This window comes from Procambarus clarkii, chromosome 10, assembly GCF_040958095.1.
Source record: "Procambarus clarkii isolate CNS0578487 chromosome 10, FALCON_Pclarkii_2.0, whole genome shotgun sequence".
Classification (NCBI taxonomy): Eukaryota; Metazoa; Arthropoda; class Malacostraca; order Decapoda; family Cambaridae; genus Procambarus; species Procambarus clarkii.
This window is the reverse complement of record NC_091159.1, coordinates 43,129,410-43,148,292: the sequence shown is the minus strand read 5'-3', so window position 1 is coordinate 43,148,292 and position 18,883 is coordinate 43,129,410. Positions and strand designations below refer to the sequence as shown.

The following is an 18,883-nucleotide window of genomic DNA, read 5'->3' as shown; positions in this document are numbered from 1 at the left end:
TTAGAGAATAGTTTTACCATACCTGTCGCTAGTGCCAATGGTGTTACCAAGTTGCCAAGTGTTGCTCCTGCCAAGTTTTGTTGCGTCAGTAGCACCTCACCCAGCCAAGCGCCGCTGCATGACACCACATGGAGACAATGAGAAACAAAGCCCCTCATCTTTAAGTACAGTGGTACCTCGGAATGCGATTGTCCCTGTATGCGAGGTTTTCAGAAGGCGAGGTGTATTTACTCCAAAAATTTGTCTCAGAAGGCGAGGGTTACTTCGGGAGGCGAGTTTGGGCGCGAGTTTGTTGATACGCGTACAGCCGACCTAGCGCGTTCGTCGCCCCTCCGCCCCTCAGTTTATTATTGTCTCGCGCTCAGTGACTACCCCCACATCAATTCTTCTCGCGGATTTTCAGTGTTTTGTTGGATTTTTGGTGATTTGTCTATACAATTTGTTATTATATATCTCACCATGGGTCCCAAGAAAGCCAGTGGTAAGGATAAAGGCCAGAAAGCTCATGTGAGGATGACAATAGAGGAGAAACAAGAGATCATTCGGAAGCATGAGAACGGTACACGTGTTGTTGAACTTTGTAGGCAGTACAACAAAGCCACATCAACAATATGCACTATACTTAAGAAGAAAAATAAGATTATGGGTGCTAAAGTGGCAAAAGGAGTAAGAACATTAACGGCACAAAGACCACAAATACTTGAAGTGGAAAAATTGTTATTAATTTGGATACACGACAAGGAGTTGAGGGGTGATAGTGTTTCGGAGGCCATTATTTGTGAGAAAGCCAGGGTGTTGCACGAAGACCTTCTAAAGAATACCCCTGCAACGAGTGATGCAGATAAGAAAGAGTTTAAGGCAAGCAGGGGCTGGTTTGAAAAATTTAGAAAGAGAAGTGGTATCCATAGTGTTACAAGGCATGGGGTTATGTGATGTGATTATGGAAGGGGACTCCCCTTCCAAACAGTAACTCCTCTCCTCTCCTCCCCCCTCCTCACCATCTTCCATACGCCTACAGCACTCGACAGCAAGGTAAGTAATAACTGGAACACAGTTTTGTAGGTTTATTTAGATGAATTAGGTAAATTAGGTATAAAAATTTAGTTTGATGTGGGGTTTTTGGGGTAGTCAGGAACGGATTAATTCATTTCCCTCTATTTCTTATGGGGAAATTAACTTCGGAATGCGAGTTTTCGGAAGGCGAGGCGTCTCCAGGAACGGATTAAACTCTTATTCTGAGGTATGCCTGTAATTTCCCTTATCATTCATTCCCGCCCCTACTGTTGCTAGATGGGCTTCAGCTCCTTGTCTACAGATTCCTTGCCATGGTGCAGCTGTTGCCTCTCTGAAGACAGCAGGGGTATTTGTGTGGAGTGATGGTGCAGATTTTGTTCCAGAAACTCACACCTTTGATAAGATGTTGGGGTTACAGGCTTTTTCCTTGATAATGGTGATGAAATGAGTGAAGTTGACTTCTTTAGCGCATACTTTGATGAACCGCTCATGGAACGTATTGTTCAGGAAACGAACAAATGTGGCTGATCTCATTGAAGGTGAGGAGTTATCAGATTTTTCACAATAACAGCATTGGAAAGATACTACTGTAGGTGAAATTGTGTTTTTGGCAATGCGTATGTTGATGAAAGATTGTCAAACACGTAATCAACCATTATTGGACCCAAGACCACACTGTTCCAACACCATTGTTCGGGAAATATGTCTCGAGATCTGTGAATCAGGGATTGTGTTACACGATAAATGTATTTGGGTACAAATGTAGACATTCCTGGTAATCACAAGCATGGTTTCTTAGGTAGTGTGGTGAAGGCACTGCTTGTACAATGGGTGAACATGGGCTACATATACACCTATCATACAAGTCCCTTGCTAATTAGGTTCTTGGTTGATAATAGAACTGGAGTGTGGGGCACAGTCAAGACAAAACGAAGGGAAATGGCTGTGTTTGACAATGCTATTGTGGTAGGTGATTGCCAGCCAAGAAAAACTGGTGGAATGCTTTCAGTGTGGTAGAGTGACAGGCGTGAAGTGAACACCCTGACCACCATTCATACTGGTACAATAGTGGACAGTGGCACGGTGAAGAAAACTACCAGACAGAATATACAAGTCAGATTGTGTTATGGACTACAACATAAACATGCGTTTGGTGGATAAATGTGATATGATGGTAGGGGCAGTCGAGTGTGTACGGAAAACAGTGAAGTGGACCAAGATGTTTTTCCACCTTGTTGACTTAATGCTAAACGTTACAATATTTATCTTGTGAAAACAGGTAGTAAACCACATTTCCGTGAATTTTGTTTTCAAGTTGTGAAACAATTACTAACAAAGTTTGGCAAAGAAACCCCTAGCATACGAAGACCCATTCAGGACCCAGTATTGCACCATGCTCCCACACCTAGGCTTGCTTACAGGGAGGGCTTTCAGGTACACACACAAAAAAATTACCACCAACTGGAATGCGTGCAGTAGGCTAGCGTGAGTGCATTGTGTGTAAAACCACACAAAAAGAAGGCACAAAAACAAATTGGTGCCGATATAGTTCCCAGCGTGTGCCGTCCCTTTGTGTTGTGTCGACTGTTTCGAAGAGAATCACACGCTTCAGGACTACTATGGTGAAAAAACATGTACATATTGAGTGAGTGTATATATACCTGCTTGATGGGGTTCCGAGAATAATTTACTCCTCAAGCCCGGCCCGAGGCCAGGCTTGACTTGTGACATAGAAAAAAATCCTAATACATTTTATATTTACTTAAAAATACAACATTTTGGTGCACATACTTGTGACACTAATATGCGAGTATTGAATTTATGACAGTTGTATTATAATACATCATCACGTGACAATATATTAAAAAATATCAGTAAAAAAAAATGATTGTAAAAGATGCCATACTGTAAATAATGCCACAAAAATAAATTCGCGGCAACTCGGCCAATTGAATGCCATGCGCGACGCCTCGGGGACACACCATGCTTGAGCAATCGTGTGTGATATCGGCCAACTTCTCGGCTCATTTACGTCATTGGTAAGTACAGTACAATTAAAAAAAAAAAAAAATTCTCATGCTCAGGTAACAAAAATAACATTTTTATAAGACCTTTTTTTCCCACGCACGCCTGGTGTTGAAGGGCATTAACCCTTAAACTGGGTAACACAGTAATAGCTGGGGTGAGTAACTGCCGCAGAATTGCACACCACAGCCATTAATGTGTTGGAGTACCACGCAAGTTTTAAACGGCCTGCAGGTTGAGGGGGCACCCAATACGCTGCCCAGGACCAACAAACAGACGCCACCTTGGAAAAAATCCAGCAAAGGCCACCATTGTGTTGGGGCCTCAATTACCCACCACATCACGTCCTAACCCCCGACCATGCTCAACACACTGCACCACACAATCATTGACCGAGGATGAAATTCATACAACTATTTTCTGATGGTGAGGAGTGATATTGATGACTGACATCGATAAAGACTATACACCAGAGTCCGATGGGAATCTAAAAGTGAGAATGAGATACAGCCTGCTCCCAGGGCGAAGCCTACACGTTCACCACTGCCACCTCTCACATTCTACACCAGTTCACTTCCAACTACACAGTTCTTGTGGTTATTTGCAGTATGAGGATATTTTAGGCGACGAGTCGGAGGAAGGTGACCTTCTGGTTTAAGTGAAGTTGAATCGGAAAATAGTATTATCACACCTGTTGCTAGTGGCAGTGGTGTTACCAAGCGATGTTGTCACGTTAGCAACTCGTTCAGCCAAGCACCACCACATGGCACCACAAGGAGACGATAAAAAGAGCCCCTATTGTTCACATGATTTTACCTCGTCTTCAATTCACACCCATACTGTGCATAGACAGGCTTCAGCTCCTGGTCCACGGTGTGCAACAATTCCTCGCCGTGGTGCCGCTGTTGCATCTCGCAAGACACCAGGTGGACTTGTGAAGAGTTCACCTGGTGATTGTTCCACTAATTCCTGCCTTTGACAATAAAGGTGTCGGGATTACAGACCCTTTTCCTGATACTGGTGAAGACATGTGTGAAATGGATTTTTTTACTGCATATTTTGAAGAGGTGCTCATAAAACATATTGTTCAGAAACGAACATTTACATGGCTCATCTCATTGAACATGAGTTGACACATTTTTCACGATTACAGTGTTGGAAAAACACTAATGTAGGCGAAATGTTTATTTCTTGTACCATGTTGATGAGACATTGTATAAAACACATCATCTCAGATTATTGGAACAAAGACTACACAAATTCAAATTCAAAATTCAAATGTTTATTTAGGTAAAATACATACATATATACAAGGGGTGATACAAATATTGATGAATTTATAGATAGAGCTGTTCTAACACCTTTGTTTGGGAAAAATATGTCTTGAGATAGGTTTCAGAAACTCCTCAGGTGTCTTCATTTTGCAAGTATGAAGACCAGACAGAGGATGAAAGGCTTTGGAGAGTGAGGCACGTTCTGAATGGACTGACTGGAAAGTTCAGAGATTTCTACGTGCCAGTTCAGAAAATATTGATTGACGAATCCCTTGTACTGGTACTTTTCAAAGGACGTGTTGCCTTCAAGCAGTATATACCCTCCAAATGCCACAAATTTGGATTGAAATTCTGTGACTGTGACAGGAATTGTGTTACACATGATTCTGTATTATGCTACCAATGTAGACATTCCCAGCAATGACCAATATGATTTCTCAGGTTGTGTGGTGAAGATGCTGATGACATCATGGCTGAACGAAGGCCACATTTTATACGCATAACTATTATACTGTAGCGAGTAAGCTTATACTCGCTCCATTATCTCAATCTTAATGGCTTAATTAATTAGCACTAACTACACAAGCTATAATCCTATCCCTATTTATATGTAACAGTTTTTCCACCCTCCTATCTAATTGTGAGGTGTAGTCACCGTATATAAGCAAGCAATTTGAGAATAGCTAACAGTACAATCTCCAGTCAAGAATGTAGCACTCGGCGTAGGCAGTTCTAATCGTCTCCAAGATGCTACAGCTTCGACACAGAACAGGCAGCAGACTAGGACCGCATCCAGCTACAACGCTCTCCCACATAGAGCTCTGCGACTCTGGCCACACTCAGCTCTCTGCTCTACTCCAAGCTCCATCTCAACGTCTATGACACTGCTGTATCCAGAACTACTAAATAAATATGAAACTCACTAAACACTGTATCTAATCTACCCAACAATGTAACAATCGTACGTTATAAGTCCCTTGCTAACTAGGTTCTTGCTTGAAAATAAAACTGGAGTGTGTGGGACACAGTAAAGGCAAAAAGAATGGAAATGCCTGTATTTGATAATACTGTAATATTGAAGGTGACTGCCAGCTAAGAAAAACTGCTCAGATACTTGTGCAGTGGAAAGACAGGGGAGAAGTGAACATGTTTACAACCTCTCACACTGGTACAATGGTGAACAGAACAATGAAACAACCAATATATAAATCGGGTTGTGTAATGTACTATAACAAACAAATGTACTATAATACTATAACAAACATGCATTTGGTTGATAAATATGACATGATGGTGGGCACTGTCGAGTGTGTACAGAAAACGGTGAAGTGAACCACAAAAGATGATTTTTCACCTTGTTGACGTAACCCATGCTGAACAGTTTCAATATATATCTTGTGAAAACAGGTCATAAACCAACATTTCATGTGTTTAATTTTCAGTTGTGACAGTTACTAAAAAGTTTGGCAAAGACCCTCCTGGCATACAAAGACCCATTCAGAACCCAGTATTGCACTATGGTGCTACACCCAGGCTCACTTACAGGGAGGGCTTTCAAGTACACAGACTAAAAAATTTGCCACATCTGGAAAGTGTGCAATAGCCCAGCATGGTTGGTTGATACCTGGTTGGTTGATGCACCATGAGTGCATGGTTTGTAAAAACACAAACGAGATCACAAACGTAAAATGGTACAAACATGGTGTGAAGCATGTTTCGTCCCTTTGTGACATGTCAACTGCTTCAACGACTACCACTGTCTCCAAGACTTCTATATGTCCAATAATGGTGCAAAAACTTGTACATATTGAGCGAGTGCATGTATATATTGATGAAAACTCCAAATACGCATTATATGTTTTAAAAGAAAACATTTGTGTGCTCATAATTGTAACACTACTATGTGATTGTGTATTGAATGTATGCAAGTTGTATTATAATACATCAAGTGACAAACTGAACAATATCAATGAAAAAATTGTGGTAAAATACACTTAGACACTGTAAATAATGTTGTAAAAATAAATTTGTGGCAACTCTGGCTGCTTGAAAGCCACACATGACGCCTCCAGGACACATGCTACTTGAGCACACACTCCGACGTCATTGCCCAACTTGTGATCAGGAACACAAATGAACACTTTTATATAACGAAATAATTTATTTTTCTTGCACCTGGCTGTTTTCTTGCAGGCTAAAATCACAAGAGCAGCCCAGGAGTTAAGTGGCTCAAATGCAGCTGGCCATGTATATGGTACAAAGTTGTAGATACTGTACATGAAACTGGCCATGTCCTTTATCCATTTGGAATGTAATTTACCAGCTGACTTTACAGCACCATACTTATTCCTGTATTTTTTTTTTAATAGCTGTAATATTTAAAACAAAATTGAAGGTTTGATGATTATGAAAATGAACAAAGAATGTTACTTACCAGGCCCTGCTATAGTTGCCTGGATGTCTGTAATGTCTTCATCATTCATGTGAACTTTGATGCCCTCTGGTGGACCCTTGACTAGCTCTTTCATTTCCTTCATAACTCCTCTCAAAATTTGAGGCGACAGGTTTTCAACGTTGCTTGTCTGAAAAGGTTTTCATAAGGCAAATCATAACCGTGATGAGTAAGAATGCATAATTAATAATTCAAATTTAAATATGCTGCACTACGCTTGTATTTGCAAATGCTAACCACAGCTGCTAATTATAATGTATAACCAATGTTTGTACGAATCACAAACAAAGTAGGGGTTCAGTCACTTTGTTTTGAGATATATACAAGAGTTGTTACATTCTTGTACAGCCACTAGTACACGTAGCGTTTCGGGCAGGTCCCTGGAATATGATCCCCGCCGCGAAGAATCATTTTTACAACCAAGTACCCATTTTACTGTCGAGTTAAACAAGAGGCTACAGTTAAGGATTTGCGCCCAGTAAATCCTCCCCGGCCAGGATATGAACCCATGACAAAGCGCTCGCGGAACGCCAGGCGAGTGTCTTACCACTACACCACGGAGACTGGTGATAGTGGTAAGATAATCTAAGACTATGCTTAGCATAGCAAATACTGTGAGCTCACTTTTCTGAACGAGGGGGGACCTCGTAGCCTGGTGGATAGCGCGCATGACTTAATTCTGTGGCACGGGTTCGATTCCCGCACGAGGCAGAAACAAATGGGCAAAAGTTTCTTTCACCCTGAACGCCTCTGTTACCTAGCAGTAAATAGGTACCTGGGAGTTAGTCAGCTGTCACAGGCTGCTTCCTGGGGGTGGAGGCCTGGTCGAGGACCGGGCCGCGGGGACACTAGAAAGCCCCGAAATCATCTCAAGATAACCTCAAGAAGATAACGATATGGTAAGGACCCCCCCCCCCCCCCCCCACTGCCAGACATTTGGTTCTTGTATGTATGAGTCTTATATCTTCTCATATGTTCTTATATGCACACATTCTTTTGGAGCATTCTATTGTGAACAATCTGATACCAAATTGAACGACATAGCACGAAAATTGAGGTGAGAAAGCTTAAAAGGGTATAAACAATTGTGGGTGATGGCGAGTTCACACACACCACTCTGCCTACCTTGTGGTGCGCAGCGGGTCACCCACTAGGCCAGCGAAAGTGTTAATGAATTCATCGTTTTACAGTATTTATACTCATTACAGTATAGTGTCAGGCTTGAATGGTCCCCAAGCTAACATGCATCAGTGGTCAAGAGTTTCCCGATACATTACAGTACACAAGATATCACCCGTCCCCCCCCAAAAAAAAAGTCTAGAAAAGAAAGAGCCACAACCCAGTGGCAAAGAGGGACTGCCACCACCCAGAGTGGCAAAGGTAACAGGCCACAACCACCAAACCACAGCAGATTAATTTTGAATGATTACACACTACATCTGCATTTTGGCCTTCACCAGCCTTCTTCCTGTCTCAAATTATTGCAGCCAGCCACTTCCTGAACACTTGACCGATCTGTCCTGCTCCAAACCATGCTTAACAGAACATATGTTTATACTCTGCTCCCATTTCATGGATAAATATAAATTTTGTATAAAAAAAAAAAAAAATCTAAAGTACAAATGCAAAAATAATCTTTGGGGCTGACTTGTGAAGAACTTCAGACACCAAACAACGCCTTTAAAGAAACCGTCGTCTATGCCTTCACATGCCCACTTGGGGACTGTCAGCCCCAAAGATCTCAGTACATAAAGACAACATCTCTTTCTAGGCTAATGCATAAACAGGGCTCCAAGGAGCATATAATCTCACAACCAGACCATCACCAGAGAAATTTTATCATGCAACATAGAAATTAAACAAATCCAACTGTACTACCAAGACCCTTTAATCTAGTTATTGCTTCTCTTTATGCTTAACAAAATACACAAATTTTGGTGTTATTATATACCATGTGTGAAGCATGTGAAATAATTCTAACTTTGGGAATCTTGTTAAGTACTAAGTAATTAGGGCCAATTAGTAATGTGTAAACAATGAGCACTGTAAAAGTAGGTAAGCTGTGTTAAACTTCACCTCAAACCACAAACACAAATCAATTTCCCACCATTCAAGAGTTGTAATTTACATGACAACCGATACCTGGGCCCCATGGCAGACCAGCCCGGGCCCCATGGCACACCAGCCCGGGCCCTATGGCACACCAGCCCGGGCCCCATGGCACACCAGCCCGGGCCCCATGGAAGACCAGCCTGGGCCCCATGATGGGCTAACCCGGGCCCCATGGCAGGCCAGCCCGGGCCCCATGGCAGGCCAGCCCGGGCCCCATGATGGGCTAACCCGGGCCCCATGGCAGGCCAGCCTGGGCCCCATGGCAGGCCAGTCCGGGCCCCATGGCAGGCCAGCCTGGGCCCCATGGCAGGCCAGTCCGGGCCCCATGGCAGGCCAGTCCGGGCCCCATGGCAGGCCAGTCAGGGGGCCATAGTGCTGCAGGACTCCACCACCAGACACACCACTACAGTACAGCAAACACGGGAGTGCCTCCTCGGCGATGACCCAGCCAGTGCCTGGTGCCCCAGGGGTCATGTCATGCTGTGACCCCAGGTCACTCCCCCTCTCAGCGTGACCTGGACGTTGTTGGGGCGGCCTCTCTTACCACCCACGCTGCCCATGGCCCGCCCTAACACTGCCAGGAGAGCATAAACCACCTCTCCAGGGATCAATGGAAGGAGAAAATAAAGTCGGGTCCAGGAGAGGTGGAGATGGATGTTGACGTGTGGCCCACCTGGACCGCCAGACGGCCCACCGGCCACCTGGGCCACCCTCCCGGCCCACTTACCGAGGCCATGGTGAGAATATAAGGGTGGGAGACAGGTGTGGGAGCGAGAGAGAGGGCGAGGAGCGGGCAGGGAGGCAGCAGAGGTGGTCCGTGTTGTGTGTCTCCCTGGGTCTCCCTCCCTCTCCCCCAAACATTCGAAATCCACCAATGGGCAGCGACGGAGCGCTCCGCGCACGCGCGCTCGCACGCACCCCGCGACGTTTAAACAAACAAAATTTATCTATCTAATTATCTGTGCCCATTGTGTGCCTCTGTAACCCTTCCAAATACCGCCAACAAGATGGGTATGGGGTGCATAATAAATGAACTAAACTAAACTAAATATCTGTTGAGTATAACCTTGGATTGTCAATAAGCAGTCTGAGAGCAATACTTTCAAGTTTAGTTTAGTTCATTTATTATGCAACCCATACCCATCTTGTGGGTGGTAGTGGAAAGGGTTACAGAGGCACATAATATGCTCAGGGACTGAACCCCACAATTCATTTAACTAAGCAGCTTACAATCTTGATGAGCTAGTTACAAAATTCAGTATAAGTCGTCACATCATAAATGCGTTCGAGATCGACCACAAGTACAGTTTCTAAGTTAAGCAACTGACATGTGGAGAGCTAGTGTTACAATTGATATGTTTGTCCTGCACACCGCCCCCATCCAGTGACCAGCGGCGGATAATAAATAAATATATAATAAATAAATAAATTTTTATTCAGGAAAAGTACATACATAGTTGATTTATAAACATAAAGTTGGATTCATAGATAGAGCTAGTACATACAATACCTAAAGTCACTAATACGCATAGCGTTTCGGGCAAGTAACAGTTAAAGTCACTTAGTTACTACCTACAGTTTGCAAACTGGGGATATTTGGCTAAAATTTCTGGTAGCAGATCATTTTGAATGAAATATTTACATATTGCTGGAACATTGGTTACAGAATTGAAAATTGTCTCTGAATTCACGTATCTTTTCGCGGAGGATGTGCAAATAATTTTGTTGACACAGTTTACATTTGGTCAGGTCTACATCAGGAGATAATGAGAATTCCCAGAGGTACTTGTAACCTAGTCTAAGCAGAGCAGTAGTAACAGCTAAAAGTCTGCTGATTTTATTGGATGAACCAGAGAGAGCTTGAGAGAGAGAGAGAAGTGAAGTGAACTATCAGGGAGAAAGCGCCAAGCCATTACGACTATATAGCACTGGGAAGGGGTCAGGATAATGATTTGTGATGGGACGAGGGGACGAAATGATGCCCAACCACTTGGACGGTCGTGGATTGAACCCCGACCTACATGAAGCGAGATCATCGCTCTACCGCCCAGCCCAAGTGATTGGACAGAGAGAGAGAGAGAGAGAGAGAGAGAGAGAGAGAGAGAGAGAGAGAGAGAGAGAGAGAGAGAGAGGGAGAGAGAGGGGGGGGGGGGGGAGAGGGAGGGGGGGGGCAATAGTACACCAAGAACTTCAACAAAATCCTGTAGATCTAGTGTAAGGTGTAATTGACACCAGTAATTCCATCTATCATCATACTATCATGCAAGAGGAGCCACACATCTGTGGATTATCCAATAAAATCAGCAGACTTCTAGATGTTACTACTGCTCGGCTTAGACTCGGTTACAAGTATCTCTGCGAATTCTCATTATCTGCTGATGTAGGAGGCCCCGTAGACCTGACAAAATGTAAACCGTGTTAACAAAATTATTCCCACACCCTCCGTCACTGTGTGATGGAGTGCGTCAAGATACGTGAATTCAGAGACAATTTATTTATTTATTTATTTATTTATTTATTTATTTATTTATTTGTTTATTTATTTATATACAAGAAGGTACATTGGGAGTTAAGAGAGAACATAGAAATGAAGTTGATTTTACAATCTTGTAAAGCCACTAGCACGCATAGCGTTTCGGGCAAGTCCTTAAACTAAGAGATAATTTTAAGTAGATAATTTACAGTAAAATTGACAAAAAATGTTTACACGTACTTACAGCTTTACTTTACAGGTACAGATAAATTTAAGTAGATAAATTACAGTATGATTGATAAAGAATGTTTACGGGTACATTGTAAGAAATTTTGACACAAAAACAAAGATTAGAATAATACACAATAATAACAATACACTATAATGAACAAGGAGTACTCGGTACATAAGGATAACATTTCACGGTTATACATTGGTTCACTGAAGCACAATTTGAGGATCATTTAAGGGAATCATGCAGTAGCATATGCACTCAATATAACAACTATGATATCAGATGATATCTAAGATTACAATGGTAAAGTAATATAGCTTAGGTACAAATATTGGGGACTGGGTAGCACTAGATACAGTGCGAGGTAAAGCACCAGGTAGTGCTTTTTTCAACTATGATGATGAAATTAGGTACTTTTTGGTTTTATTTTTGAATAAGGCAAAAGTTGGACAGCTTTTCAAATCATTAGGGAGTGAGTTAAATAGACCAGGTCCCTTTATTTGCATAGAGTGTTTACACAGATTAAGTTTGACTCTGGGGATATCAAAGAGATATTTATGTCTGGTGAGGTGAGTATGTGTTCATGTGATATGTTACATCTGTCCAGGAAGAGTTTCAGAACAGGGTTTGCACTTAAGAAAAGGGTTTTATAAATGTAATTGACACAAGAGAATGTGTGGAGTGAATTTATGCTTAGCATGTTTAGGGGGTTAAACATGCTAAGATTACATCGTGTGTGATGGTCACTGATCGTGTGAACACAATATTCTAAGGTGCAATACAAGTACAGAAACTCTCGTAAAGGTTCAGGATGATGACCTTCTAGATTACCATCGAGGAAACTGTCAGGAAAAAAAGAGAGGAATTGCAAAACACCTCACGGAGGGAGCTGATAGGTGATCATGGCATGGAATCATCATGGGAAAATTTCAAAAAGGTCATTACTGAACTCGTTCGAAGATATGTGCAAAAGAAAAGAATGAAAGGAAAGGGAACACGATAGATGACGCAAGTAGTAAAATGAGCTAATAACTAAAAGGAACCTCTGAAGACGGTATAAATCCACGATGAACGTCATGGATTATGAGATATATAAAAGGGCATTAAATTCACCTACCCAGGAAATCAGATTAGTCAAAAGAAACTACGAAAAAAACTTGCCCAAAACATAAAGGAAGATCCAAAATCATTCTATGTATATATACGAAGCAAAACCAAAGCAAAGGACTCTGTAGGTCCCCTAAAAGATGAGACTAACCAAGTTATATTGGATGATTTAAGTGGCAGTAAACACTCTGAATGAATACTTTACATCAGTATTCACACTATAAAGATTGAATGACATCCCATCACCTACACAAATGTTTGAAGAAGGTGAATAGAATGAATTAAGGGATATATCCATTACATGCGACACATTCAGGAAGACCATTGTCAAACTAAAAGACTCAAAAGCCCCAGATGTGGCTGGATTTCAATCCAAAGTCGTAAAGGAACTGGCAAATGCACTATGCATGCCGTTGAAACTCCTTTTTCAGAAAATCCCTGGACCAAGGGATAGTTCCCCCCTAGATTGGAAATGTGCAAATATTACTCATATTTAAAAAAAAAGTCAATATGAGCTCTTTAGAAAACTTCCGTCCGACCAGCTTGACATCGCACATCTGCAAGCTCATGGAGAGAATCCTAAGGGAAAGACTCATACAACATCTCACAGAGAACAATCTTGTATATTCAACGCAACATAGGTTTGTTAAAAACAGATCCTGCCTTACTAACCTGCTCACATTTCTGGAAACAGTAACCGGCTATTCAGACAAAGGACTTCCGGTAGATGTAGCCTACATGACACTACATATGAAGGCACATGAGACACTGGCAAGGAACTCACATGCACGTGGAATAACTGGGAGAATACTAGAATGGATAAAACAATGGTTAAAACATAGAAAACAAAGGGTCGTGCTAAAAGGGATTGAATTTAACTGGGGAAATGTGCTAAGTGAGGTACCACAGGGTCCATTTTGGGGCCAATCCTTTTTTCCATATGACAAAGATGAGAATATAGACATAGATGCCATAGATGCACCTACAGACGTAGATGCCAATGACATAGATGAGAATATTACAAACCACATCAACAAATTTGCAGATGACACTAAGATCTATGGTAAAGTGGGAAGTGATATTGAGACCTTACAAAGAGATCTGCATGAACTCCACAAATGGTCAGATGACTTGCAAATGCTTTTTAATGCCGATAAATGCAAGACCTTGCATGTGGGGGCATAACAATCCACGTCACACCTACCAAATTGACAACACTATCTTACAACAGATAGATGAAGAAAAGGACCTTTAAGTCAGCATACATCATTCACTAAAAGTTGCACAACAAGTGGGAGCGGCAGTAAAAAAGCGAACCAAACCCTGGGGATAATCAAGCGTACCTTTACTTTCAAGGAAAAGAAAGTAGTCGTTCAGTTGTATAAGTCTCTGGTGCGCCCCCACCTGGATTATTGCATCCAGATATGGAGACCTCATCTCCAGAAAGACATAGTTGCTCTGGAGAAGGTGCAACACCGGACAACAAAATTCATCCCAGAGCTTAGTCATCTCTTGTATCAGGAACGGTTGAGGGCCACTGGGCTAACAACACTGCAGTCAAGGCATGACAGGACGGATCTCATCGAAACCTTTAAAATAATGAACAAATTGGAGGATGTCGATCCGGACAGTTTCTTCATTAGGTCAGATGTAACACGAACGAGAAGCAACGAGTTCAACTCAACAAATCACAATGTAGGACAGAAAACGAAAGATGCTTTTTCACCAATATGGTTATAAACCCGTGGAACCGCCTACCTGCCGAAGCTGTAAACGACTAAACTCTGCTGGGTTTTAAAATACAGCTGGAAAAGTTCATCAGGGCAAATGGGGAAACCTTTGACAAGCCACCGGCTTCCTATCCTCATCGAGGTCACTAGTATTAGCAGCCCTTAGGTCAACTCAAGTACATCCAACATTCTGTTAGTAGCTCATTTTGTATGTATGTACTTTTACCTGAATAAATATTATTATTATTACCTTATTGAGCAGAGTCCTGTAATAGCCTTCCCTTACTGAGCAGAGTCCTGTAATAGCCTGCCCTTACTGAGCAGAGTCCTGTAATACCCTGCCCTTACTGAGCAGAGTCCTGTAGTTGCCTACCCTTACTGAGCAGAGTCCTGTAGTTGCCTTCCCTTACTGAGCAGAGTAATGTAATAGTCTTCCCTTACTGAGCAGAGTAATGTAATAGTCTTCCCTTACTGAGCAGAGTCCTGTAGTTGCCTTCCCTTACTGAGCAGAGTAATGTAATAGTCTTCCCTTACTGAGCAGAGTCCTGTAATAGCCTTCCCTTACTGAGCAGAGTCCTGTAATAGTCTTCCCTTACTGAGCAGAGTCCTGTAATAGTCTTCCCTTACTGAGCAGAGTCCTGTAATAGTCTTCCCTTACTGAGCAGAGTCCTGTAATAGTCTTCCCTTACTGAGCAGAGTCCTGTAGTAGCCTTTGAGCAGAGTCCTGTAGTTGCCTTCCCTTACTGAGCAGAGTCCTGTAATAGCCTTCCCTTACTGAGCAGAGTCCTGTAGTTGCCTTCCCTTACTGAGCAGAGTCCTGTAATAGCCTTCCCTTACTGAGCAGAGTCCTGTAGTTGCCTTCCCTTACTGAGCAGAGTCCTGTAATAGTCTTCCCTTACTGAGCAGAGTCCTGTAGTTGCCTTCCCTTACTGAGCAGAGTTCTGTAATAGTCTTCCCTTACTGAGCAGAGTCCTGTAATAGCCTTCCCTTACTGAGCAGAGTCCTGTAATAGTCTTCCCTTACTGAGCAGAGTCCTATAGTAGCCTTCGCTTATGAAGAACATAAGAATGTAAGAATGCAGGTAACTGCAGAAGGCCTATTGGCTCATACGTGGCAGCTCCTATTTATAACCACCCAATCCCACTCATATATATGTCCAACCCACACTTGAAGCAATCAAGGGACCCCACCTCCACCACGTTACGCGGTAATTGGTTCCACAAATCAACAATCCTGTTACCGAACCAGTATTTACCCAGGTCTTTCCTAAATCTAAACTTATCTAATTTATACCCATTGTTTCGCGACCATGGCGACCAAAACTGAATTGCATTATCTATATGGGGCCTAACAAGAGCAAGATACAGCAGAAGAACAACACCAGGTGTCGTATTACTAATGTTTCGATAAATAAATCCCAGTATCATATTTGCCTTATTACGAACATTTATGCATTTTTTTTGGGGGGGGGGGTTAAATTCTTACTAATCATAACTCCCAGATGATCTCTTTCGTAGTCCGACTTCGCAATCTCAACGCCATCTAGCTCGTATCTTGTAACTCTATCCTCATTACCTAGCCTCAAAATCTTACATTTGTCAGCATTAAACTGCATCTGCCAGTCTTTTGACCACTTCAAAACCCTATGCAGTGTGAAGCAGTGTCCTGTAGTGGCCTTCCCTTATGGAGCAAAGGAGTTCTATATTAGACTTCCTTTATGAAGCAGAGTCCTGTAGTAGCCTTCCCTTATGGAACAAAGTGCTTCTAGTTTTTCTCATTGTTGTTACCTTACACTTGGAAGATGTGTGTGACACAGCCTGGTCTTCAAGACTTCACTTCACCTGGTCTTCAGGACCTCACCTCACCTGGTCTTCAAGACCTCACTTCACCTGGTCTTCAAGACCTCACTTCACCTGGTCTTCAAGACCTCACTTCACCTGGTCTTCAAGACCTCACTTCACCTGGTCTTCAAGACCTCACTTCACCTGGTCTTCAAGACCTCACTTCACCTGGTCTTCAGGACCTCACTTCACCTGGTCTTCAGGACCTCACTTCACCTGGTCTTCAAGACCTCACTTCACCTGGTCTTCAAGACCTCACTTCACCTGGTCTTCAAGACCTCACTTCACCTGGTTTTCAAGACCTCACTTCACCTGGTCTTCAAGACCTCACTTCACCTGGTCTTCAAGACCTCACTTCACCTGGTCTTCAGGACCTCACTTCACCTGGTCTTCAGGACCTCACCTCACCTGGTCTTCAAGACCTCACTTCACCTGGTCTTGAAGACCTCACTTCACCTGGTCTTCAGGACCTCACTTCACCTGGTCTTCAGGACCTCACCTCACCTGATCTTCAAGACCTCACCTCACCTGGTCTTCAAGACCTCACTTCACCTGGTCTTCAAGACCTCACTTCACCTGGTCTTCAAGACCTCACTTCACCTGGTCTTCAAGACCTCACTTCACCTGGTCTTCAAGACCTCACTTCACCTGGTCTTCAAGACCTCACTTCACCTGGTCTTCAAGACCTCACTTCACCTGGTCTTCAAGACCTCACTTCACCTGGTCTTCAAGACCTCACTTCACCTGGTCTTCAAGACCTCACTTCACCTGGTCTTCAAGACCTCACTTCACCTGGTCTTCAAGACCTCACTTCACCTGGTCTTCAAGACCTCACTTCACCTGGTCTTGAAGACCTCACTTCACCTGGTCTTCAAGACCTCACTTCACCTGGTCTTCAAGACCTCACTTCACCTGGTCGTCAAAACTTCACGTACCTGTCTATGATTCCAACGATGCACGTTCCTGCGGTTCAGTCTCTGACCACGCCTCTAGCCGGGCTAGACTAAGGGGTTTGGTCAGAGGTTGTGCCAGGAAGCTTTTCAACTAGGCTTTTCAATGCGGCTGCTCGAAGCTTGACGTACGAGTCACAGACTGGTTGATCAGGCATCCTTTGAAGTGCTTGTCGAGTTATCTTTTGAACACTACAAGGGGTTTACCAGTTATGCCGCGTATATGTAGGGAAAGAATGTTGAAAAGTCTTGGGCCTTTGATGTTGATCAAGTTCTCTCTCAGCATGCCTATTGCACCTTTGCTTTTCAGTGGGGCTATTTTGCACATCCTGTCATACCTTCTGGTCTCATGTGTTATTTCTGTGTGCAGATCCACACAGTGCAACCAGTCCTTCTAACATTTTCCAAGTGTAAATTATTATGTATCTCTCAAAGAAATATAGATTTAAAAACATTTGGCTGGCCCAGTTGTTTAGATATTTTATTGAGCAGATTCTAACGATAAAAGATCTTTGCATGCTCTCCAGGTCAGCAGTTTCTCCAGCTATGAATGGGGCTGTTAGTATGGAACAATATTCCACTCTCGAGTGCACTAAAGTTTTAAAAAGTATCATCATTGGTGTGGCATCTTTTGCTTGGAAGGTTTTTGTTATCCAACCTGTTACTTTTCTCGTAGTTGTTTAAGCAACTTTGTTGTGTTCTTTGAAAGTAAGGTCTTCTGACATGATTACGCCTTAATCTTTTAATTGCTTTTTCTTTTAATGGTGTGGTTTGACTGTGTTTTATTTGTGTTTTTTGCTTTGATGTTTCCGTTTTTTTATAGAACACTAATTGAAACTTATCCTCATTAAACATCATATCGCAATGAAACCACAATAGTATGATATATAAGTAACAATCATTTTAAAGCAATGGAGTGACTTGAACCCGCCTTCTGATGATTCCTAGACACCTGCCTTAACCGACTCGGCCACGATGGTACAAAAGTTAACTAACCCGGAACTCTACTAAATTCACCAGGGAGGACCATCCAGGGGAAAACCCCTGGTTGGGATCCGGGTTCGGGCCGCCAATAACCTCTCAAATGAATTTAGTAATTCCAGGTTGGTCGATTTTTGTGCCATGGTGGCCGAGTCGGTTAAGGCAGGTGTCTTTGAACCATCAGAAGGCGGGTTCAAGTCACTCCATTACCTCAAAATTATTTTCGTTAAACATTATGATATCTTCTGTGGCCCCTTGAAAGACTTAATTAACATCGGATTGGGGGTTTACTGTGTCCTTTATGTTGTCTACTCTCATGAGAATTATAATGTCATCTGCAAAGAATGTTGGTCAAGACTTTCCTTGACATGGTCGTCAAGGCTACATCTGGCCTAGTCTTCTAGACCACACCTGACCTGGTCGTCGAGACCACATCTGACCTAGTCTTCTAGACCACACCTGACCTGGTCGTCGAGACCACACCTGACCTGGTCGTCGAGACCACACCTGACCTGGTCGTCGAGACCACACCTGACCTGGTCGTCGAGACCACACCTGACCTGGTCGACGAGACCACATCTGACCTAGTCTTCTAGACCACACCTGACCTGGTCGTCGAGACCACACCTGACCTGGTCGTCAAGACCACACCTGACCTGGTCGTCAAGACCACACCTGACCTGGTCGTC

General features: G+C 43.0%; 2 protein-coding genes across 2 annotated transcripts in view; one reads left to right on the top strand and one right to left on the bottom strand.

The window, feature by feature from the left end:
* LOC123744997 (ubiquitin-conjugating enzyme E2 S) overlaps positions 1-9,763 on the bottom strand; it is a 27,360-nt gene extending 17,597 nt beyond the window's left edge. Inside the window, exons 1-2 of the mRNA XM_045725243.2 lie at positions 9,605-9,763; positions 6,748-6,895 (exon numbers count right to left, since the gene is read on the bottom strand). Coding sequence (XP_045581199.1) covers positions 6,748-6,895; positions 9,605-9,613 — 157 coding nt within the window. The 5' untranslated portion in view covers positions 9,614-9,763. The remainder of the gene's footprint in view (positions 1-6,747; positions 6,896-9,604) is intronic.
* Positions 9,764-16,223: 6,460 nt separating this feature from the next.
* Positions 16,224-17,270, top strand: LOC138363337 (mucin-2-like). The gene has a single exon (XM_069322360.1). The coding sequence runs from the start codon at positions 16,224-16,226 to the stop codon at positions 17,268-17,270; it is 1,047 nt and encodes a 348-aa protein (XP_069178461.1).
* Positions 17,271-18,883: the final 1,613 nt, after the last annotated feature.